The sequence below is a fragment of the Myotis brandtii genome, unplaced genomic scaffold (assembly GCF_000412655.1).
Source record: "Myotis brandtii unplaced genomic scaffold, ASM41265v1 scaffold422, whole genome shotgun sequence".
Taxonomy (NCBI): Eukaryota; Metazoa; Chordata; class Mammalia; order Chiroptera; family Vespertilionidae; genus Myotis; species Myotis brandtii.
Genome location: NW_005366171.1, coordinates 2,932,865 through 2,957,293, shown reverse-complemented (window position 1 = coordinate 2,957,293; position 24,429 = coordinate 2,932,865). Strand labels below are relative to the sequence as shown.

At 42.9% G+C, this 24,429-nt stretch overlaps 1 protein-coding gene and 1 long non-coding RNA gene across 8 annotated transcripts in view; one reads left to right on the top strand and one right to left on the bottom strand.

Moving 5' to 3' along the window:
• Positions 1–24,429, bottom strand: part of LOC102247175 — a 155,686-nt gene that overhangs the window by 68,379 nt on the left and 62,878 nt on the right. For both annotated transcript variants that reach the window (XR_314030.2, XR_001363604.1), the window contains exon 2: positions 24,259–24,370. This is a non-coding gene — a long non-coding RNA (uncharacterized LOC102247175). The remainder of the gene's footprint in view (positions 1–24,258; positions 24,371–24,429) is intronic.
• Positions 1–24,429, top strand: part of MRVI1 (murine retrovirus integration site 1 homolog) — a 112,392-nt gene that overhangs the window by 60,166 nt on the left and 27,797 nt on the right. For all 6 annotated transcript variants that reach the window (XM_005873968.2, XM_005873969.2, XM_014545874.1 and 3 more), the window contains 6 exons: positions 8,980–9,103; positions 15,141–15,171; positions 16,473–16,613; positions 17,063–17,194; positions 21,147–21,288; positions 24,292–24,341. In XM_005873968.2, coding sequence (XP_005874030.1) covers positions 8,980–9,103; positions 15,141–15,171; positions 16,473–16,613; positions 17,063–17,194; positions 21,147–21,288; positions 24,292–24,341 — 620 coding nt within the window. The remainder of the gene's footprint in view (positions 1–8,979; positions 9,104–15,140; positions 15,172–16,472; positions 16,614–17,062; positions 17,195–21,146; positions 21,289–24,291; positions 24,342–24,429) is intronic.

Sequence of the window (24,429 nt, the reverse complement as noted above, 5' to 3'; positions counted from 1 at the left end):
GAGCCCACAACCTGGGCATGTGGCCTTGACTGGAATCGAACCCGGGACCCTTCAGTCCACAGGCCTACACTCTATCCACTGAGCCAAACCTGCTACATTCTTTTTTTTATATATTCCAAAGACTAGCTCTGAACCTTAGATTCTGTTTTATTCTGACCAGAACTGCATTATTTTAATTACTGCTGCCTTGTCACATGTTCTAGTGTGCAGTGGGGTTACTTCTCCCTCATTGCTTTTCTTTTTCAGAATATTCATTATATCCTAGATGCAAAGACTCAGTTAAATTAGTGGAAAACAACTGGACAAGAAGCCAGGAGATTTGAGTTGGTGTCCCCAGTCCAGACACATACTAACAAAGTCTTTAAATATTTTCCTCATCCTGTGTGGGTCTCCACTCCTTGTTGGATTAGATGACCCAAGATTCAAGGATTCCAGGTCCTTTCCAGTTTGCCTCCTAGTTACCAAATTCTTTAAGTGAAATTTATACCATTTTATACATTTTAATTGTGAGTGCTCAAAAGCTGCACATTGGATTCAGAACTGTCCAAGTTTTGTTTGTTGCAGCTTATAGATTATTAAATTATTTAATTTGCAAACATTTAGTTCTCACTTAGAAACATGGTTTATCCCTCTATTAATTTAGGTATTCCTTTCTTTTTCTCTAAAATATAGGTCTCCCATCTCTCTTATTGGGGCATGTTGTACATGATTGATATTTTTTATTATTTATGAAGAAGACTCTTTTTTCATTAGAGTTTTCTAGTTGATAGTGGCATAGATGAATGCTGCTTGGTTATTATACATATTTCTTATATAATATTATTATCAAATGGGAGAGGGTGATTACTATAGTGATTAAAGAGCATAATTACTATTATTAGAGTGATTACTAGGTCCCAGGTACTGTGGTAAGCATTTGGCAATGTTTCACATAATGCTCACAACAACTCTGGGAGGTGGGCCTTATTATACCCATTTTACAAAGGAGGATATTGAGGCTCAGGGAGGACATGTTCACATGGTCAGTAATCGCCGAAGCCAGGACTGGAACCCAGATGTATCTAAATCCAAAGACTCGTGACCACCTTGCAGAATGCCATTCTTTTTCTGATTCAATCTTTGTATTTGTATCAAATTCACTATTTGTCTTTGATGTGTGATTGTGTGAAATGTATGTGTATTTTTCTTCTGTATCTATACATGTTTTATTACTGTGTAACATTCTCTAATGTGATAATGGTGATAAGGAGAACACTGCCCTGGTTTCTGTTTATGATTGAATTGTTTTTGTGTTTTTCTTTCAAGGATCATGTTGTGTCTGACTATTAAACAAATGCACTCTCCCATTTTATTTTATATATTTATATCCTATATATTTCTTATAGTTTATGTTTTTATTTTTTATTTTAAGGAAACATTCTTCTCTTGCAAGTTTGAAGATTTGTGTTAAATTTTATCAAGTTGCTTTGGATATGTATTGAAAGAATAATGTAATTTTGTCATTTAATATATCAATGAATACTTTTCTCTACATAGAAATAAACCCTTGTGGTCCTGGAATAAGAAGAGTTCTTGTTATCTAGGGGGACAGAGATTAGAGAAACAAACATTCCATTTCATACTGTGATAGATTTTATTAGGAAGAAGGATCTGGAGATGCTAGAAAAGTCCTTCCTAGAAAAGTGACATTTGAGTAGATACATAAAGACTGAATGGGAGGGGCAAGGGCATTCCAGGTAGAGGCAACAGCATGTGCTGAGCCTAAGGAGGAGGAATGAGTTGTTGAAGATCCCAAGATGCTGGAGAGGGTTAACCACAGAGGGTGTTGTAGGTCCTACTATGGATTCTAATGCTCGTCCTAAGAAGAGCTGAACTGGATTAGCACTTCAGCGATTTCTCTGGCGTGTGGCCAGTAGATTGAGCTGGGAAAGGACTGAGGAGTGCAGACAGAGGGAAGAGATGGGAGGCTACTGAGATAGCCAAGGGACCTGATTACGACAGCTGGGACAAGGCCCTCTCCGTGGTGGCAGGGCCTGAGTCCTTTTCATCTCTGCATCCCCAGTGGTCAGCCCTGGAACTGGCTCAGTCTTACATCTTTGGCTTGAAATGACCTCCAAATGATCCTACGTCCTATGAGACTCAAACATCCTACAAGTGGTCCCTGTGAAGAGAACTGGAGAGACCACATGCAAAAGCCACCCCCTCTCCTACCCACGTTCCTCAGAAACTAAAGGAGAGCCAAAGTTCGTAAGACTCTGGAATGTTCTGATAAGGATCTTCCCCATCTCCCAAAGGAACAGCAAACTATCATAAGAGACTCGTGTTTACCCCATGAGCTCATATGCACTGCTGTATTTAGAGCCTGTTAAAGGGCAGCCTCTCCAGCTCTCAGGGAGGCCTCCCAAACTCATTTGTCCTGGATACAGAAGGAATGCAGCTCTTTTACAGGGCTTTTAGAATGCAGGGAAAAGAAGTCAGAACTCTGCAGATATCAATCAACACACACGTGGTTGCCCACCACGTCTCCAGCAATGTCCTAAACACTGTGGAGCATAGAGTACAGCATCCCACTTAGCTGGAAAGATAGAGTTCCACAACCTTTTTTTTTTAAAATCTTTGATTTCTTTAAAGTTTCACAACCTTCATGGTAGGAATTAAAATATGTGTCAGGATTCTGTTAGAATAAAGACCAGTATCACATAAAAACATTATATGAGCTGAGTGAAGTAGGTACTGTCATGCCCATTTTATATCTGAGCAAACTGAGGTATCGTGAGAACAAGAAACTTGCCCAAGGCTATGCAGGTGGCAAGTGGTGAAGCTAAAGCTCTTAACCACACAGACTCTAAAAATTAGAGAAAATAGGACGCCGGATGCATTTACTGAACACCTTCCATGGTTAATTTTCATTTTTAAAATTTGGTGTTTATAAGAGTCAAATTCATTTATCTGATAATTTGATCTCTGAGATCCATCTTGTTCCCTACCAGCCTTGGAGAGCAAGGTGTTGCTGTACACGGAGGTAAAAACATGGAGGAAGAAGCCATTAGCTCAGTAGTGGCAGTAAGTCAGGACAGGTTTCCAGGAGGAGAGCTTTGAGACAAGGAAGAGACGGCAGAGGGAATAGCAGGAGCAAAGGAACGCAGGCCTCTTCTAGTGCTTGGCATGTTCCAGGAACAGAAGAAATCCATTTGAGTCAAGTATGGGCCATGTGTCCCAGAGAGATGGACAGCAAGGGTGGAGAGTGGGTGGGGATCAGGGAGAGTGAAGGCTTTGAGGAGCAATTAATGAGTGTGAACTTTATTCAGGACCTCTTGTAAAGCCAGAGAAGTCTGCAGGCAAGGAAGCATCAGGATAAAAATTGAGTTTAAGGATAATTTTGGACACATTATGAAACCTGGCCTATAAAAGAAGAGTCTGAAGGCAGCGAGACTAGGTAAGAGGGTATGAAAACAGCCTGGTGAGAGGTGATGAGACTGTAGGTTGAGATGGACAGGTAGGGTTGTGAGGACAGGTTTGAGAGCTATTTGGAGGTCGGCTTGGCAGGACTTGGTAAGGAGATGAGGTGGAGAGGGAGACCAGGAAGACCACCAGACATCTGTCTGGATGCTGAGGGGGTGATGGGGTCATTAATCAGGATTGGGAGCTCCGAGACGCTCCCTTGAGAATAAAGACAGTGAGTTTGGGTTTGGACATGTTGAATGTCCATAGGGATGCCACAATCTGACAGACCTGGTTTTTTGTCCTAGCTCTCAGCTAACAAGTTGGGACCCTGGGGAATCTACTTAACTTAGCTGAGCCTCAGTTTCCTAGCTTGTAGTTTCCCCAGAAAATGAACTTAGCAATATTTACTTTGCAAAGCTGTTGTAAGGAAGAAAGAGGAAGTGTGCCTAATGCATAGTTGATGTTCAATAAATGGTAGCAGTTCAAATGGCTTTTATTAACCTGATCCAGGTGGCAATGCCTAGGAAGTGGGTGGGTTTCTGGACCTGGATGTTGATAGAGGTGTGGGCTGAGGCAGAGACATGCATTAAACAGGCAGTCCTTCCAGACACCCCAGTCTGGGCTCTGAGCTCTCAGTCTTAGGCAAGGAAAAGGCTCCCTGAGAAGACTGATCTGAAGAAAGTTTACCCCAACTAGTAGCTTTGGCCATTTGGGGGTGATCCTGGAGCTCAGAGCACCTTTAACTACAATCCCCAAAAGTTACTTTTCCAAGTTCCTGAGATTGCCAGAAACAAATGTTTTCATTGGAATGAGCTAGTATAGACAGATATTTTAAAAATAACTTTACTGCTTTTGTTAAAAATACCTCATGTTCATTATTTTAAAATTCAACTAATAGTGAAAAATACAAACAAGAAAGTAAAAACAGCTTACACCAAATGTTCCTTTCCCCATAAATACAGGAGGAGGAAGGGAGGATGGAGAGAGATTATGTTAGATTGCTAGAAATACTTTTTAAAAAAGACAAGGTATTCAAATTTAACTGAATTTCAATTAAAGTAAATTAAAACTGTAGGACTTGTGAATTTTGGTAATTGCTTCCTCCAGAAAAAAAAGAGATTAGTTTTTAAGAGTTTAAAATATATATTATGAAATGCATTAGGGTTTGGAGTCATTGAGGTACTATTTTTTACATCACATGTTTCAAATTTGGATTAATGACTTCCCACAGGAAAAGATAAAATGGCAGCATTTCTTCCCACCTTTATTATTTCTTCCCACCTTCTCACTTCCACATATACAAATGACAATTATTTTTATATTAAGTTTATCACCTTTACATTTCATTCTGCAACCATAATTTCCATAGTTGTTTAAGCCTTAAACTGATATGTAAAAGGACTTAATGCTCATCACTAATCCCTTTACTATGGCTGCTCATTCCCAATTTTATGATTTTGACTTATCTCTTGTTTAGCTGGATTTCATTCTTCAATAGTTTTCCTAGAAGGGCTCAGAGGTGCTATGTTCTCTCAATTATAGCATGTTAGAAAATGTTGTCTTTAATTCTTAAAGGACAGCCTGGATGGTTATAAATTTGGGGTCATTCTTTTCTTCAGAACTTTGTAAATGCTATACTGTATTCAGTGTTATAGAGAAGTCTGGGACCAGCTGATTTCCAGCACCTCAGTCCTCACCTCTCCCTGTAGATGGCTTATTCTCCTGTGAGGGTGTTAGAGTAGCATTTTATACATATATAATATGCAACCTGCAAGTTCAGCTTTTATCTCAATTGGGGAAAATTTTTCTTCTTTCTATCTTTGGATATGTTCTTTCTTTTGTTTTGTTCACTACTTCAGAGACTCCACAATCCCTAAATTTCTCATCGATGTCTCAAGTGCAAGTCCATTATTCTATCTCCATATACTTTAATCTTCCCTTCTTTACATTCCTTGTGCTCATTTCAGTCTCTCCCATCCTCCTCACTAATTTAGTTTGAGGCTCTATCTGTTTTATTCTTTCATATTTTCCACACATTGGTTAGTTCTATCTTTTTATAATTTCTTGCTTAGTTCTGTTGGTCTTCAATTCATTTCCTTAAATTGTAATCTTCTATCTTTCTGTGATCTCTCATCTCATCTCTGATTTCCTATTTTCATTTTTGCCAGGTTCTAATTTTTCCACGAGTCAAAGAATTTGTGGTATACATTTTGCACAAAAGTGCATTTTTGCTGTGTTGTTGCCTCTGTTTTTATCCTGACATCTGTCTCCTGCATGTTTCCTTTCTCCTTTCCTTTATACCTTCCTTCCTATTTTGACTATAGAGTATTTTGAAATAGTTGCCAAGCCATTTGTTTTTATTTCATGTCCTTTTTACATGGGCATTTCTACCTGTATTTTCTCTTCACCCAGATATATTATGCAGGTCAATTTTCACTGCCTCTTCCACCTCACCTGAGACCTCTGTCCTCCCTGCAGCATTTAGTAGGGGACTGGGTGTTCTGTGTCTGCTTTGCTATTGCTTGGATAGTGGGGAAAGGGGAAGTTCAGAGGGAGCTGTGTGTAGTGGTGCTTGTGGGATTGGTTTCTGCTCTTTTTCTAACTTTGTTCATAGTCCCAATACTTGGTTTATTACACCAAAGTGGGGGCTTATCTTATTTCTTTAGATGGGGAGTAGTGGATTATGTGTTATTTCACCAATTCAGGGTAGAATCATAGAAACAATCTACTTAGGTATTTATTTCCCAGATGTGAACCAACTATTTCCAACTATCTTGTCAGGTAAAGGAAGGAAAAGAGACAAATTCCAAGGAGTTCGGTGGGAGGGTGGGAGAACAGCTTCAGTTGGAGGGCTTTCCATGTGTCTCACTCTATCAGAGAAGCGTGTTTTCTTTATTTTCTCTTCATTTTTCTTTCTGGTACATCCCTCCATATTGTTCTACATAATTAGCTCCAGTAGACTACTGTGCTGTCTTTTCTTTCTGTCTTTCCTTTCCTCTCCTACTTGTCAAGAAAAGCAAACAGCAGCAAGGCAGGTTTTCTCTGGTGAGATTTCTGCTATGGTGGGATGGGGACCTTTCTGCTCTAGAAAAATGTTCTGAATCTCCTCTGCAGGCTGCCTGCTCGCCTCCTCAGTCTGCCTCCCTCTCACTCTGTGGTATTGCACCCTCACATCTTCCTCTCAGTACTGAGTCTTTGAGGGTTTTCAAGCGTGGGAGCTCTACTTTTATTTCTAATAAGTTTTTGTCTTTCTCCAGCCATTATGTTGATAGACATTGCCTTTTTCTGTATTTGAGAGTGGTGGGTATATTTTTGGCTGATTTAAAAATTTGTCATTATTGTTAAGTTAATTTGGTTGAGTTTAGGAAGAGGTTGGCTGGTTTGGGGATCTGCCAGTTCTAGGGTCCCTCTTTAGACAGCCATTTTAGTGGGGGGTGCTCAACCTAGGGCACTTTTCTTGGCAAAAGTCCCTGGTATGTCTTTCACTTGATTATTAGACCTTGGTATGGTTCAATCAATCATACAGATTTCTCAGGAGATCATTGTTTAATTATCTCTCGGCTGGGTATTGGCAGAGTGAGGCCAGAAGCAACACAGGATTTGCCATCTGTCACATGAAATGTCAGAGAACAGTAAATGCCAGGACAGAACCAAGAGGTGACAGGCAGCTAAGAGAATGTCTAGCCCAATCATATATTCAAAGAAGGACACTGACTGTCCTGTTTCTGACAAATGGCCCTCCAGACTTTGCCAGGATACCTTGAGTACCAGGAAACTCATGAACACCATTCTGTTATTGGAAAGCTTAAAGTATTTTTTTAATCTGTTTTTTGTTAAATTGATTTCAGAGAGAGGAAAGGAGAGAGGGATAGAAACATCAATGATAGAGATTCACTGATCAGCTGCCTCCTGCATGTTCCCCACTTGGGGATCGAGCCCGCAACTCAGGCATGTGCCCTGACCAAGAATCTAACTGTGACTGCCTGGTTCATAGGTTGACGCTCAACCATTGAGCCACGTGATTGGGCAGAAAGCTCAAAGTATTTTAAGCATTCTTTACCTTCTGAGCCAAACTACACCCCCTCTTCTCTGCATGGTCTCCCTTGGTGAGGCTTCTAGTTCACATGACTCCCAATCTCAGCTCCATTTGCATGGCTACCACAGCTGTGCCTTATAGTCCTGATCTCTGGACTGGCCTACAATTCTGGAAAATGATTGAGCAGGTTGGAAATCCTTTGGGTCAAAATGCACGTGAAATGGTAAAACAAAACTATAAACTCCTGCTTGCAAATGGAAAGTAACCATGGTTTGGGATGAAGATACTTGTTTTGGCTCAAGTAAGAGAGATTTGAGGCTTTTAATCCTAAATGCATTGTGGGTCCACAGTAAGGCACGCCAAGTCTATGCTGTGTGAATAACAAATGTGAATGTCAGGGACATGTGCCAATGTCCTCCTGAACTAGGAGCATGTAAGAGCACATCTGGGCCTCGAGGACAGCAACAACCAGAATGCGTGCAGGCAGGGGATCATGTCTAGAGGCCATGGGCCACAGTGGGCCACAAGGAGCAGTTGGGAAAATGGGGCTAGCGCCTGGAGAAGGAAAACTTTGGGAGAGGTAAAAGACCTGTCTTCAAACAGGAGAAAGATTTATGGAAAGAAAATATTTCATTTATTCTGTCTGCCTTCAGAGCAAGACCCTGGATAGTTTTAGGAAATAACAAACGCCTGCTCATTCATTTTGTTGACTATGAGGCATTTATTTCTGAGATATTTTAAAAAACCTAATGACCTTAGATTTACCTTGGAAAAATCCTATTTCTATTCCTGCCTATGGGGATATGGAACCAGATGCTGATTTTGAGGTAGACCACAGATGACTAAACTGTTGAATTCATTTGAGGAAGAACAATTCGGCAACAGGCCTCTTGAAAAACCTGCTAAAGAGAGGCAAACATTATGCCAACATTATGCCAAATAGCCAAACAGCTTCCATTTGCCAGAAACAAACCTTTGACTCCAAACATAAGAGCCTGCTTGGAATTTTGGAAAGCATAGGAAGAACATAGAATTTGGAGCAGACAGAATTGGTTTGAAGTCTTCCTATGCCATTTACTAGTTCTGTGACCTTAAACAAATTCTTAAACTTGCTGAGTTTTGGTTTACCTACCTGTAAATTGAGAAAATTAAGTTCTGTCTTATTGAGTTATTATAAGGATAAAATAATAATTATGAAGTCCCTGGAATATAATTAGGTTCGTTTTAAAAAAATATTTTTATTGATTTCAGAGAGGAAGGAGAGGGAGAGATAAATAGAAACATCAGAATCATTGATCGGCTGCGTCTTGCACACCCCCCACTGGGGATCGAGCAGCAACCTAGGCATGTGCCCTTGACTGGAATCAAACCCGGGTCCCTTCAATCTGCATAGGTTCTTATAAATGTTAAAGCTCTTTCTATCCATTGAAGCAAATTGCAGCAGTACTACTGCGATTACAAACAGACATTTTATAAGTTAAGCACTTTTTTTCTTTTAGGGCTCCCTTCTGAACTCTCTCCAGCTATTGAGGAAGATGAGTCCAAGAGTGGCTTGGATGTCATGCCCAATATTTCCGACGTGCTGCTGCGCAAACTGCGGGTCCACAAGTCTCTCCCTGGAAGGTAAAATCAGGGAGTGGGTTGCAGAAGACCTGTATCATGCAGCCCATGTTAGATTCTAGATGAGACACAAAAGTGTACCAGCCTTGATCTTGGACCCCAGATGGGTCAGAGTCTAATGGTTCAAATCTAAAACAAAAAGAAGAGTAAAGGGCCAGGTGGGGTTCTTAGGCACAAGGGTCACCAAGAGGCTCATGGCAGCAGAGGTGGTGGGCTTTGGGCCAGGAGACATGTTTTAATCCCAGCTCGACCATCCTATATAAAACAACCCTAATATGAAAATCGACCGAACGATGGAATGACCAGTCACTATGATGCACACTGACCACCAGGGGGCAGACCCTCAATGCAGGAGCTGCCCCCTGGTAGTCAGTGTGCTCCCATGGGGGGAGCACCGCTCAGCCAGAAGCTGGGCTCAAGGCTGGTGAGTGCAGTGGCAGTGGCAGGAGCCTCTCCTGCCTCTGCTGTAGGCGGGTGGTAAGGAGCAAGGCGTCCTGGACTGCGAGAGGGCGCAGGCCAGGCTGAAAGACCCCACCCCCCACCCCCAAGTGCACAAAATAACCGAGAGATTCTAGGTCTGATATCTGCATAGATAAAGATGTAGAACATTTGGAACCACACGAAGAAGGATGCTTGAAAAACCTACCAGGCTCTTCCACACATGGGGAGAAAGTGGCTTCACTTCCCAAGCCTCAGCCTCCTCACCTATACAACAGGGATCTGTCGTTGGTAGCTAAATGAGATGGTGTGTGAGTCAGGACTTAGCATTTTATCAGCACATAGCAGGCCCTGGGTTGAAAAGTGAATAGTTTAGAGTATAAAGGAGAGAAAATAGGGTACCACTAAGCAATAGGGATTAGGAGAGTGCCTGCAAATGAGGCTTCCCACCAAGCCCAGCAACCTGGGGACTAAACTGTTGGGAACAACGGCCATTGGGAGGAGCTACCAGACATAACAGAGGTTCCCGATTTAGGGGTAAGTATGAAAGAAAAACTAATTTTGCCCATCGGGTGTTATGTGTTCAAATTCCACACTGTAATTACCTAAAACAGAATCACCAAGGCAATACTCAGAGGGACCTAGCAACTAAACCAACACCAAGAAAAGAGCTAGAAACGAGTTGGAAGCAGGCTGAATTCACAGCTGGAGGAGGGTGTGAGTTAGGCCAGTTCACCTGGTGGAAAGGCACAGAAGGGGTGTCCAGAGACAGGAAGCCGAAGGAGAAGCACCCAAGTGCACTGCAGGTTACAGAGCACAAGTTTACATGCTATGCGTCTTTTGGTGTTTGTGACAACCCAGGGAGGCAGAAAAGGAAGATTTTTATTTTGTTCATCGTCAGTGAGAGAACAGAGAAGCAAAGCAACGTGCTGGCAGATGACGGAGTCAGGAATTGAATTCAGGGTGGACTGGTCTGCCTTTCCAGCTATACCAGGGGCCTGTCAAAAGTACCAAAACAATCACTAGTGCTTGTCAGTCTGCAAGGAGTAAGAGTGCTACTGGCTTCTTTTTCCTCTGTGAAGTTGAAGATAGTATGATTAGGGCATTCCTCCAGCAAATTAAATTTCCCCAGCTTCCCCAGAAAAGAGAGACTCAGCAATCCTACCATTCTTGAGAATGTTAACAACTACTAGCCACCAAACTGGGTTTTCATGGTCCATGAAGAAGATCAGCTTATGAAGCATACAGTTCAGGCTGTCAGATTGAGGTCAGTGTCTCTCATGCATTGTGTCAATAGCCATGTTGCCCATCCCCAACTTCCCTGCTCCAACCACTAAATCAGCTTCCCTGCTTCTGGCTTCAGTAGAGGCTGTTTCCAAATTGGCCCCTTGGTTGGGCCTAGAACTCTGTAGCTCTGGTTCAGGGTTTGGGAGATATGGACAAACTGTCATGTAAGCTGTCATCCAGAAGAAGGAAGCCAGAGCTTCAAGATTCCTTTCCCCAGCAGAAATATGGAAAATTACACTTGAGTTTAATATGCAAAAGGAGTTTGTTTCATGTTCTATATGAACTACATAATTTTGGATTGATCCTTACCAAGAAGGAGCTCATAGGGTCAGCAAACTGAATGGATTCAGTAGGAAAACCAGGTCTAGAACCCAAACTAGAAACATGGTCAGTGGTTGGGTATTAACAGTGCAAAGTGGAGATGTCACAGGGCAAGGTATCCCAGGGTCAAACACCAGCAGGAGCAATAAACAGGCATTTAATCAACCAATATTCATAGAGTGCCCATTATGTTCCATTAAAATGGAGAACAAGAAGACACAGTCTCTGTTCTCATGGCACTTACAATCTGGGTGGGGAGACAAAAAATATTCAAATAACAAAATGAGTGATTTCAGATAGCAAAGCTGTTAGGAAGACCACAAAATAGGCACATATAGAGAATGACATGAAAATGGAGCATTGGGTAGAGGGTCAAAGAAGGCCTCTATGATAAAGGAATAATTAAGTTGAGACATACAAATGACAAAAAAAGTTACCCATGCAAATATTTCAGGGAAAAAATTTCCAGACAAAAAGCATAGTAATTTCAACAAATCATTCTTGGATGACTGGATAGCCACATACAAAAGAGTAAAATTGGACCCTACCTCACATAATACACAAAAATTAATTCAAAATGGATCACAGGCCTAAATATAAGAGCCAATGCTTTAAAGTATTAAAAGAAAATATATAAGAGCAAATCTTTGTGACCTTGGGTTAGTTAGTCTATGTCTTTTTTAGCTATGACTCCAAAAGCACAAGCAACAAGAGAAAAAAAATAGGTGAATAGTATTTCACCAAACTTTTGTGATGCAAAAAATACTATCAACAAAGTGAGAGGACAACCCAGAAAATGGAAGAAAATATTTGCAAATTATGTATCAGATAAGGACTTGTTTCTAGAATATATAAAGAACTCATATATATATATATATATGAAAGGCTAATATGCGAAGTGTACCCTCGGGAGTTTGACCGGGTGTTCAAACGTTCACTAAGACATGCACTGACCACCAGGGGATGGCACAGAATGAAGGAAAGCCCTGGCCAGCAGCCGGAAGGCCCCGATCAGCCCTGATTGCTCGCCAGGCCTAGGGACCCTACCCATGCACGAATTTCGTGCACCGGGCCTCTAGTCATTCAATAAAAAGACATCTAATTTTTTTTTAAATGAACAAAGGATTTAAGTAGGCATTTCTTCAAAGAATATATATGAGGAGTTAATAAGCATATGAAAAGATGCTCAACATTTTTAGTCATTAGGAAAATGCAAATAAAAAAGACAATGAAATACCATTTTACATCCACTAGAATGGTTATACTAAAAAAGATGAACAATGTCAATGTGGAGGACTTGGAATCCTCAGTAAAATGGCATAGCCACTTTGGAATAACAGTTTGGCAGTTCTTCAAAAACTTAAACATAGTTACCATATGGCCCAGCAATTCCATTCCTAGGTATATCACAAAGAGAAATGAAAATATATGTCCACACAAAAATTTGTACATAAATGTTTACTAGCAGCATTTTCATAATAGCCAAAAAGTAGAAACAACTCAAATGTCCATCAACTGATGAATAGGTAAACAAAATTTAATATATTCATACATTGGAATATTATTCAGACACAAAAATAAAATACTGATATATGCTACAACATGGATGAACCTTGAAAACATTATGCCAAGTGAAAGAAGCCAGTCACAGAAGACCACATGTTGGTTCCATTTATAAGAAATATTCAGAATATGGAGATCCATAGAGAAAAAAAGCAGATTAGTGGTTGCTTGGGGCTGGGGGTGGGGGTTTGGAAAGATGGAGAGTGACTGTTAATTATTGGGTACAGGGTTTCTTTTTTGGATGATGAAAATGTTCTAAAATTGACTGTAATGATGGTTGTAAAATTCTGTGATATACTAAATACAACTGAATTGTATATTTTATAGTAAGTGAGTTATATTTCAATAAAGTTGTTACAAAAGAGAGTGAAAAAAAAAGGAAAGAACAGTAACTGTAAAGGCCCTGGGGCCATTGAGTAAGTGTGTTTGAGGAGCAGATTGGTCAATGTGGCTGGAGAGTGGGAAGAGGAGAGTGTGGTAGGGGCTGGTTCAGAGAAGGCCTTGATTTTATTCTAAGGCCTATTAAGGGAGTTTGAATTCTGAGGCAGGCAGTGCCATCCAGAATGGTCTCCTTGTATGTCCCCTGCAAGCCTGTCTTTTTGGAGGCCCGTTTCTTGCCCCCTACTTGCCTATGCCAGTTCACAAGTCATAGCTCTCTGCATCAGGAGCTGGCTATGTCTGTCATGTGACTACTTTAACTAAATCACACCTCTCGGAGTCCTCAGGGCTTTGTACATTTTTTTTAAAGTGTGTTCTAGCAGAAAATGAGTCATCAAAATAGAAAAATAAGTTTGACCAATGTGTGATAAAAATATGCAAATTTCACACAAAGCCAAAGCTAGGAGTCAAAAGCAAGCTTAATGAGTTTTGATAAATCATTTAAGCAATATGTACATGCTCTAGAACAGTGATGGCGAACCTTTTGAGCTCAGCGTGTCAGCATTTTGAAAAACCCTAACTTAACTCTGGTGCCATGTCACATATAGAAATTTTCTGATATTTGCAACCATAGTAAAAGTGTCAGCATTTTGCAAAACCCTAACTTAACTCTGGTGCCGTGTCACATATAGAAATTTTTTGATATTTGCAACCATAGTAAAACAAAGACTTATATTTTTGATATTTATTTTATATATTTAAATGCCATTTAACAAAGAAAAATCAACCAAAAAAATGAGTTCGCGTGTCACCTCTGACATGCATGTCATAGGTTCGCCATCACTGCTCTAGAAGATTATGTTGGCTGGCCCACAGCAAAAAGGGCCTGATGGGTGGGGTTGTGACAAGAATTGTAAGCATTAACCATCTTTGCAGTTGTTTATCCCATGCTCTGCACTCTGCTGACTTGCTGGCCATGGGGTCTTATTGCCTCATCCTGACAGGAAGGCTCTCACAGTTCCTTGTCGGGGTGAGAACCAGCTCTTGCAGAGACAGCTGACCCTTACCTTTGCTCTTGGGGTCCCCCCACACCTGTCAAAGGGAGGAAGCTGTGTTTCCTGAGAGTCTTATCAATGGCACACTCTGTTGCCATGTCCTATGACGCTGATAGGCCCTCTCCGAGTCCTCCCACCCCAGCACAGGAAAGGGCCTGTGCATTATTTACATTGTCTGGGTTTCAGAACAGGGCTAGCTTTAGTTACCAGTAAGAGTGGTGACAGCAGCAACACAGTGAGCGTGCAGATAAGAGGACTGCTTGCTGTGGGAACCACACACGATGACAAGGAACCTCTCAGAACGACACGGCTTGCTGGATCTCTGAGTCCAGCTGTGAAGGAGAGCTCTGGCCACTCTTTCCTACCTTTTATTCTTTGTCTCATTTGCACCCTTGTCATAATCCTCAGAGACAGGAGGAAGGTCAAGCTTTGTGGACTGGGTAGTCCCGAAAAACTATTGTGTACAGTCTATAAAGTATGTAGAACATGCACTTTCTTAGTAAATCTTCAAAACCAGCCTGTGAATACGTTGTGATAACTAACATCTGAGTGCCTCCTGAGTCTGGATGTCATGTATATACATATGTGTACACACGCAATACATGTATATATAAATACACCTGTGTATATCATATATGTGAACACACACATGTATATACATACATATATTCTTTAGAAGACGCCTGTAAGATAAATATAGTATTCCCATTTGACAGATGAGCAAACAGAGAGAGATTAAAAGAACCTGTCCAAAGTCATGACTAGTAGAGGCACTGATGGAGGACTGCCCCCAGGATCTAGTATTTTCCACCACACTTCCTCTGGAGGAGTCAATGTCTCATAGAATATCTCTCAGATTACAGAGCTCACACAAAGTGTACTCTGAATCTTTCTTGTCTTATTAACTCTGCTTACTCCGTTTCTGGAAACCCATGGTCTGTTGGTTGTTCAAACATAAATTGGATAAAGTTCATTTACATGTTTTTTCTTTTCCACAGTGCCCCTCCGCTCACTGAAAAGGAAGTTGAGGTAAGTAACTCCAGTGCTTTGTGAAATTATGAAGCTTGGGCTTGACTGGGTTTTATTCATACTCTTGTTGAGGGGCTAACCCAGGAATGGAGAATCTAACATTGAGCATTATTGATAAACTTGACTGAGAACCCCACCCACTGACACTGGTGAAGAGGTTTACAAGGGCCAGCTCCTGGCCTCAGGTGGATGCTGACACAATCAGTGCTCAGCAAGGCGAAAGCAGCACAGGCTTTGGAATCAGTCTGTGGTTGAAGCCTGGCTCTGCTACTCTGTCTCACTTTGAACAAGTTAATGACCTCTCTGGTCTTAGTCTCTTTATCCATATGAGGATATAACAGTTCCCACAGAGAGGGTTTTGTGGGAGTAAATGAGGTGCATAAAACTCATGGCATTGCTGGCATATAGTAGATGCTCAATGAGGAGTAGCTTCAATATTGCCATCATCGTCATCATGGGGTAAGTTCAGGGCCTTCAGTCCTCTGTCTGGAGATTTCTGCTCACTGTGGACCTTGTTACATGAACTTCAGAAGCTCAGGCGGAGTTCTCTCACCCCAATGGTATAAATCTGCTACCACTTGCCTCAGGCCGGGCAATGAAAGCTGTAAAACGAAAGCCATTGCTTCCTTCCTGTGTAGTCCATCTGTCTACTTCTCCTCCCCAGTAGTTTCCTGTTACTCCAGGAATTCCATGTCTGATCAGTACACCTTTCAAAGTTCATTCATGCAGGCTGCGTTTTTGGCACGGAATATTTGTTCCAGAAAGTTTCTCCTGACAGAATCATACCTGGCCTTACTCCATCTCCTGGCAGCTCATAGCTGCTTTCAGGGGAGGATTTGGAAGATGCTGGTTGAAGTTTGCTTTAAGTCAACAAGGCTTACATCTCAAATTATCTTTACAGTGGTTTCATGCGAAACCTCCAAAACCCACATGTAATAAATCCTAGCGTGAATCCAAACTGCTTACACAATCAGCTGTGTTGGCCCAAGTTTATCTAAACCCAAATACAGGATGTTATTTTCTTGAAGTTCAGGGAAAAGTAAGGCGTTATTCTCTTACTATTCCTCAGTAAAATGCATTTGGTCTCTGGTCCTGGGAAGGACCTAGCATGGACCTCGGGGTACTAGCTCACCATTCTTTGTGCAGTTGGCCGTAAGGGAGAGTTCCACGTGTGCACTGTTACTTTGGTGACTGGTCCAGGAGCTGATGTCAAATGCTCATGCGAGAAACACACCTGCAGCCGCCCGCGTTCCCTGCAATAACTCCTCCTAGCACCTCTCCCACACTCTTGTTCCCAACAGAACGTGTTTGTACAACTGTCCTTGGCCTTTAGAAATGACAGCTACACCCTGGAATCTAGAATTAACCAGGCGGAAAGGGAACGCAACCTGACAGAAGAGGACACTGAGAAGGAACTGGAAAACTTCAAAGCTTCCATTATGGTAATTGTGGAGCCTGACTGGGAATCGTTGGAGTTAGGACTATCTTCAAGGGCCATGCTGGGCACCCTGCTTTTCTTAGTCACCAAGTAGTTTCCTGAAATGAGAAATCAGGCCAAGGTCCTGAGCCAGACAGAATGCTGAGAGGAGCTGAGGCAGAGATCCTGAAGGACTGGTGACCTCAGGGCTCTGGGTAAGGCCACTGAACGCTTGCTATCTTCTCAGGAGGGGGCTGGGTGAGCTGGGATGACAAAGGGAGCTGCTTGGGAACCAGAGACCCAGATGTGATTCCCTTCTCTTAGGCCAGCCAAGTATAGAGTGTCCACATGGGGCATCTCCAGACCCCAGAGGAAGCTATAGCCCCGGCCCTGTAGAGGCCCCTCCTCTCAGGCAGGATGGGGACCAGAGCTCATCCTGTGAGGACCCCGGGTGATTTCCTTCTCACTCCTCAGTCTTCAGCTTCACTCTGGCACCACTGTGAGCACCGGGAGACCTACCAGAAGCTGCTGGAGGACATCGCTGTCCTGCACCGCCTGGCTGCCCGCCTCTCCAGCCGGGCTGAGATGGTGGGGGCCGTCCGCCAGGTGAGCCTTGCCAGCTCCCAGCCCTGCTGACGGGCTCTGCTCTGCCCGCAGTAACTGAAGCAATAATATAAGCAGTGACAACTACAGATACCACTGATTGATGGCTTCCTCTGTGCCAGGCAGCCTATGTACATTATTGTGGTCTTTTTCAGAGTTTTTTTGGTGGACCACTAAACCCTCAAGTGCTCCTTGTAAAAGCTTTCTGTGGGCACATACATACTCTCTTCTTTTCTTGGAGATTTCTAATGCATAGTGCAATAATCAAGCCTTTAAGAAGTCTTATAGTGAAGAAGCCTGTTAAGTTTACCTCTGTATTTCCCAAATTTGAAGAACCACCACCACTCCTTTTATTTGTCTCACAAAATATACCTACTCAGCTCCTATGGAACTAGTATTTGGTAAAACATGCTTTAGGAAAAATGGCTCTTTCATTTAATCCCCCCCCCCCCTCCAGCAACCCTGTAAAGTAAATATCCTTATCCCCTGATGAAGACATAAAGTCCCAGAAAAGTCACAGCAGGAGTAGTGGCAGAGCTGGGGCCCCAGTTGGGCTCCCTCTCAGCCACATGGCAGTCCTGAAGCACACAGAGCACTGCCCTGAACCCGGATGGTGTGTAGGATCAGGCTGCCTGAAGTCTGATCTTGCCTCCACCCGGGTTCACTGTGTGGCCTTGGGCCAGTTACTGAGCTCTCTGTGCTTCAGCTTCTCCAACATAACATGTGGCTGTTGGTAGTATCTGCATTGCTGCCATATAGGGTTGCTGACATACTCGCAAAACCCCTGGATGTTGTTATCACTGCTGCTATGACCGTGGACCCATGTCCTGCTGCACTGACTGCGTCAGCAGGGTGTTCCTGGGACAGTGCTTGTAGAACAAAGGAAGGACAAGACACTGGCTGTCCCACCCCTCTGTCTTCCAGGGGAAAAAGCTCCTGACTCAGCAGCAGTACCCAGGAAGTCAATCCAGCTGGGAGCAGCCACAAAGGAAGAGCTCAAAGGAAGTGGCTGGTCTCAGCTCACGGATATAGGGAACTTTTCCAGGGCATGGTCGCTGAGCATGTCCCTCTGTGGTTTAGGCAGGCCCTGGGCTAGGCACTCCGGGGGATCCAACCAGTATAAGCAGACAAAAATCTTTCTGATCTGTACAGCTCTCCCAAACATGTTTCTAGGCCCACATGTATTGCTCACTTCATTCTTTACCCATCTCCAAATGGCTTCTTACCCCTAGCTTCCGAGTCAGTCCTCACCTCTCTCTCTAGTTCCCCCAGACTGTAGGCACACCTTACTGCCACCAGTCCCACTCCGTCAGTCTAATTTCCACTGGTGGCCTGATTATGTCATTCCCTTACTTTAAGACAAGGCCCTTCATAACCCAGCCCTAACTGCCTTTACTGTGAACAAACCCAACTGCTTGCTGATTCCTACATAAGTGGGATGACCTGTACATCCCTAGTTTTCCAGACAGTCCTAGTATTTGCCTATTGTCCCAGCATAATTCTTTTATATTTTTTTATTAAATTTATTGGGGTGACATTAAATAAGATTAGCTGCTATGACCGTGGACCCATGTCCTGCTGCACTGACTGCGTCAGCAGGGTGTTCCTGGGACAGTGCTTGTAGAACAAAGGAAGGACAAGACACTGGCTGTCCCACCCCTCTGTCTTCCAGGGGAAAAAGCTCCTGACTCAGCAGCAGTACCCAGGAAGTCAATCCAGCTGGGAGCAGCCACAAAGGAAGAGCTCAAAGGAAGTGGCTGGTCTCAGCTCACGGATATAGGGAACTTTTCCAGGGCATGGTCGCTGAGCATGTCCCTCTGTGGTTTAGGCAGGCCCTGGGCTAGGCACTCCGGGGGATCCAACCAGTATAAGCAGACAAAAATCTTTCTGATCTGTACAGCTCTCCCAAACATGTTTCTAGGCCCACATGTATTGCTCACTTCATTCTTTACCCATCTCCAAATGGCTTCTTACCCCTAGCTTCCGAGTCAGTCCTCACCTCTCTCTCTAGTTCCCCCAGACTGTAGGCACACCTTACTGCCACCAGTCCCACTCCGTCAGTCTAATTTCCACTGGTGGCCTGATTATGTCATTCCCTTACTTTAAGACAAGGCCCTTCATAACCCAGCCCTAACTGCCTTTACTGTGAACAAACCCAACTGCTTGCTGATTCCTACATAAGTGGGATGACCTGTACATCCCTAGTTTTCCAGACAGTCCTAGTATTTGCCTATTGTCCCAGCATAATTCTTTTATATTTTTTTATTAAATTTATTGGGGTGACATTAGTTAATAAGATTATATGTTTCAAAGGTACAATTCTATATCACATCATCTGAATATTGCATTGTGTGCTCACCACCCAAAGTCAAATCTTCTTCTGTCACCATATATTTCACCCCCTTTACCCTCTTCTACCTCCCTCTACTCCGTTCCCTCTGGTAACCACCATGCTATTATCTGTATTTATGAGTGTTCATTTGGTTTTGTTAATTTATTGCTTTCCGTTTTGTATCCCGCATATGAGTGAAATCATATGGTTCTTGTTTGTTTGGTTTTTGTCTGACTTATTTCAGTTAGCATGATATTCTCAAGATCCATACATCTTGTAGTGAATGACAGTATTTCGTCTTTTCTTATGGCTGAGCAGTATTCCACTGTATGTATATTCCACATCTTCTTTATCCAATGACCTACTGAGGGGGACTTAAGTTGTTTCCATGTTTTAACCACCATGAAAAATGCTGCAGTGAACATAGAGGTACATATAAACATTTACAAATAAATGTTTTCAAAATTTTCACGTAGATGCCCAGAAGAGGTATTGCCAGGTCATATGGTAGCTCTATTCTTAATTTATTTTGGAACCCCAAAATAAATTAAGAAAGGAACCTCCATATTGTTTTCCATAGTGGCTGTACCAGTTCACATTCCCACCAGAAGTGAATAAGGGTTCCTTTTTCTCCACAACCTCTCTAACACTTGTTATTTCTTGTCTTGTTGATAATAACTATTCTAACAGGTGTGAGATGGTATTTCATTGTGGTTTTGATTTGCATTTCCTTTATAGCAAGTGAAGTTGAACATCTTTTCATACATCTGATGGCCATTTGTATGCCTTCTTGGGAGAAGTATCTGTTCAGGTCTTCTACCCATTTTTTTAATTAGATTGTATTTTTGTTGTTGTTGAGTTGTATGTATACTCTATATATTTTGGATATTAGCCCCTTATTGGAGGTATCACTTCTGTTTGGCTGGTTGCCTTTTAGTTTTGCTGATGGTTTCTTTTGCTGTGCAGAAGCTTTTTAGTTTGATAGAGTCTCATTCATTTATTTTTGCTTTTGCTTCCCTTGCCTTTGGGATCAAATTTATAATATCCTCTCTAATACCAACACCCGTAAGTTTAGTACCTATGTTTTCTTCTATGCAATTTATTGTTTCAGGTCTTATATTTAGGTCTTTGATCTCAGCATAATTCTTAATAGCACTCCCTTTTGCTCTCCAAAGGACTCCTGTTTGGAGGGTAAATCCTTTACTCAGATACAAGGCCTATGGTTTCCTGTCTCTGTACCCTTGCTCTTAGAGTTCCCTGTCCTGAATGCTCATTGTCCCTGATGTCCATGTCTAAATGCCCAGCTGCTGCCTACACCCTATAGCTACTTCACTCTATCTCCATGAAGCTCCTTGACCCATTCTCTGTGAGCAGAGATGATTCTCTTCCACCTGCCATCACCTGAAGCTTTATGGCTGTGCTTGTTCTTGTTCTCTGAGTGCAGGTGCCTGCAACCCTGTCTCAGCTTACATGGTGGGCAGCAAACTCTTGGAGGGCAGGGTCATGTCTAATTGGTCCCTGTATCCTTTTGATTCACCCAGCCCAGAGCCTCATTCAGTGCAAACAAGTGCTGATGAGCCTTTATCCCAAATGCCCGTGTGTCCACGCTCTCCTTCCCTGCAGGAAAAGCGCATGTCAAAGGCAACAGAGGTGATGATGCAGTACGTGGAGAACCTGAAGAGGACGTATGAGAAGGACCATGCAGAGCTCATGGAATTTAAAAAACTGGCGAATCAGAATTCAAGCCGCAGCTGCGGCCCCTCTGGTAAGGAACCAGAGTCCTGCCCTCCTCTTGGGCCTGCAATGTGGGTCCCTGATGTCTCCAGGCTGGGATTGCATCTAACAGGGCTGCCCCAGGACCCATTTCAGATTGAGCAAGGTTCACTGCCCCTGCCAAATGCTGCCCACAAGGGCTTCGCAGCAGCTGTTCCAAAGGGGCCAAACATGAATGGCCTCAAAGCAACTGTGACACAGTGAACCAGAGCGGCTAACTCTGACTTGAAGCCCGCGGTTTGTGAGAGCTCCCTCCACTTTGTGAAAGGACAGACCCCAGACCTTTTGTGCTTTGGGGCCCCCTTCAGGCAACACACACTTTAGACTTTACCCTGGAAAGCTTTAGGGATCCAACCAAAGATCTGAGTCAGGGAAATGACATGATCATATGCAGAGTTTAGAAGGTTCCCTCTGACTATGGTAAGGCCAGTACATTCCTGGGCAAAGCCAGAGACAGGGAATGCCACGAAGCTGCTATTACAACAACCCAGGTGGAAGATGAAGTCTGGGTGGTGAAGAGGGAGTGAGAGCCTGGCTAAGGGAGATACTGTGAGATGAATAGCAGACCCGTGAGCAAGACAAATGTTTTAAAGACATACTCTTTTTAAAAAGGTTCTGTAAAATTGCTATAGGAGCACAGAGGAGGGGGGCAGCCTGAGGTAGTCAAGGAAAGTTTTACAGAAGGATGGTGTCTGGGCAGTATTTTAAAGTAAAAATAGGAGTTCTTCAGGCAAAAAGGAGAAATACATCCTGGTGATATTAACAGCATGTACAGAGGTGTGTGGTTGCAGGGTTGAGGTATGATAATGACAGGCTGAAGGTGAGACTTGGTAGATCAGGACCACATGCCAGGCCTTTGTCCCTGAGGCAATAAAGTAGTCACTGGCGAGTTGACATCACCCGACATTGTCAGACTATATTTTGAGAAGATCTATCTGACTTGAGGGTGGGTAATGCTTGAGGGAAGGGCAGATGCTGAGGCATGGAGACGGGTTAGGAGGCTCCTGAGCAGTGCAGGAGGACAGTGTCTTGGAACAGAAAGTCTCCTTAGGCTGCCAGGGTTTAGGCTCTGGCTGATGCCGGTGGTGTCAGTGGGAGAAAACAGACATTTTAGGGACAGGAATCCCCGTGGAATGCAAACATCCGTGTTACCAAGAGTGGGAGGAGGGTAAGTACAGAAACTATAACAGATGGAGAAACCTTTATAAACAGGAGGTTTCACAAGTTTCCTGGGGAATATCACTGATGCTTCCCAGCTCCAGATTGTCTGCTCTGGATCTTGGCAGCCAGGTTCCTGACCCACATGCGCCTGGGCCTCTAACAAAACACTCCCTGTCAGTGCTGGAAGTTGGGGAAGTCACCATCAAAGAAATCCTAGTACCTGGCTCTCGTGTTATCTCCCTGCAAGGTGCCGTGTCCCCTGTGGACCACCTTAGCCAAGATTTATGAAATGAGCAGGTACCCATTCATTCTACAGACGTTTATTAGCACCTTTGGTGTGCCCACGTGATAGAGAGGAAAAGGGCACACAGTCCTGACCAAAAGAAGCTCCCAAACCTGTGAGGAGAGCAGGGCAGAGTAGCCAGTGCTATGACAGAAGTAAGCAGACTTCCATGGGGAGCACACTGCATAGCCCCCCCTTCAGTCTGGGGGGTGGTGAGAAAGTGCCTACAGTAAGAAGGGAGCAGGTAGCTGAGTCTTGAATGGTGAATAAGGTTTTAGACATTTGTTCCCACTCCACTGTTTTTTCAAGCTATACCTCAGCTTGGCCCTATGGAGGGGCCAGCACCCACCCAACAGGTGTGTCCATCAGATACTCTATGACCATTCCCTAATATACAGTATTTGTTTGTAAGCCTTTACATGATTTCTGGCAATCTTTGTCTTTGCCTGAGACTCTAAAGACTACAGTGAAATAAAAATACCTCTGATTTCAAGAGAAGTGATACACGTTTAAAAGAAAAATATGACGCCTATTTTTTTTCCTAAATATGAAACATGCTGATTGTCTGCATTTTGGATTTTTTTCTTAAGATAGATTTTAGAAGTGTAACTATTAGTCATGGGAAAAACATACTTGTCAGGCTCTTAAAGCAAATTATTTTCAAATAACCCATTGATATTCCATGTAATGAGTTACAATAATGGCTCCATTCATTGTGCTGTTGACACTTTTGCCCTTTCCATTAAAAAATATTTTTGACTTTGATGGGTCAAAATTGTATCTCATCTCATAGTTTAATTTGTATTTTTTGACCTTTTCAAATGTTCCCTGGACATTTGTATTTCAACTTTCATAAATTCTCTAATTGTAACTTTTGCTCACTTATAAGATTAGTATTTTATTAATTTGTATGAACTCTTCATATATAAAGAATATTTTCTGGTTCTGCTATTTTGGCTGACTAGGACACTTCAAACCCTTTAACCACAAATACTTTTTGCTGGAAAAAGATAAAGCAAACATTAGCCTAAAAGAATAGCTGAATCTACAAGAAAAGAAATTGAAGTACTCAGATACAAGAAAAGAAAAGAGAACTGAAACCAAGCTGACCCTGCAGCCTCCTTGCGACCGGAGTCAGCCTCAGTTATCTGGGCGCTGGGCTTTGCGCTTGCACACAATCTGAGATGAGGCCCTCAACACCCATGGCAGAGGTGACTCTGAGCCTCCCATAGACTTTCCAAGGTTTGTATCTTCAGATAAGAAAAAAACAATCACCAAACAGCAGAGAAAGAAATCAAGGAAGTTCGTCTGTTTTGCCCTAAGCTCTAGTAGGAAAAAATACTTTCTCCTACTCATAGGAAAAAGTGCCTGCTCCAAAAGTACAGACCATTACAGAAGTGGTGATGTAATATGCAGAGAATCTGAGAGCAGCATGACCATGAGGCCTCTGGCCCATAGATGCCATGGTTTAGTTTCTAACTATCTGTTCGCTGCTGGAGGCTACTCTGAAAAACTTACCTGAGCTCTCCTCTCTGTTCCCTCCTGTTGCAGAAGACGGGGTCCCTCGCACAGCGCGGTCCATGTCCCTCTCTCTGGGAAAGGTATGCATGTTCAAGGGATACCAGGGCTCCTGGAGGAAGTACAACAGAAGTTTCTACAGTCACCCAGGAGATCCTTCATTCCTGGACC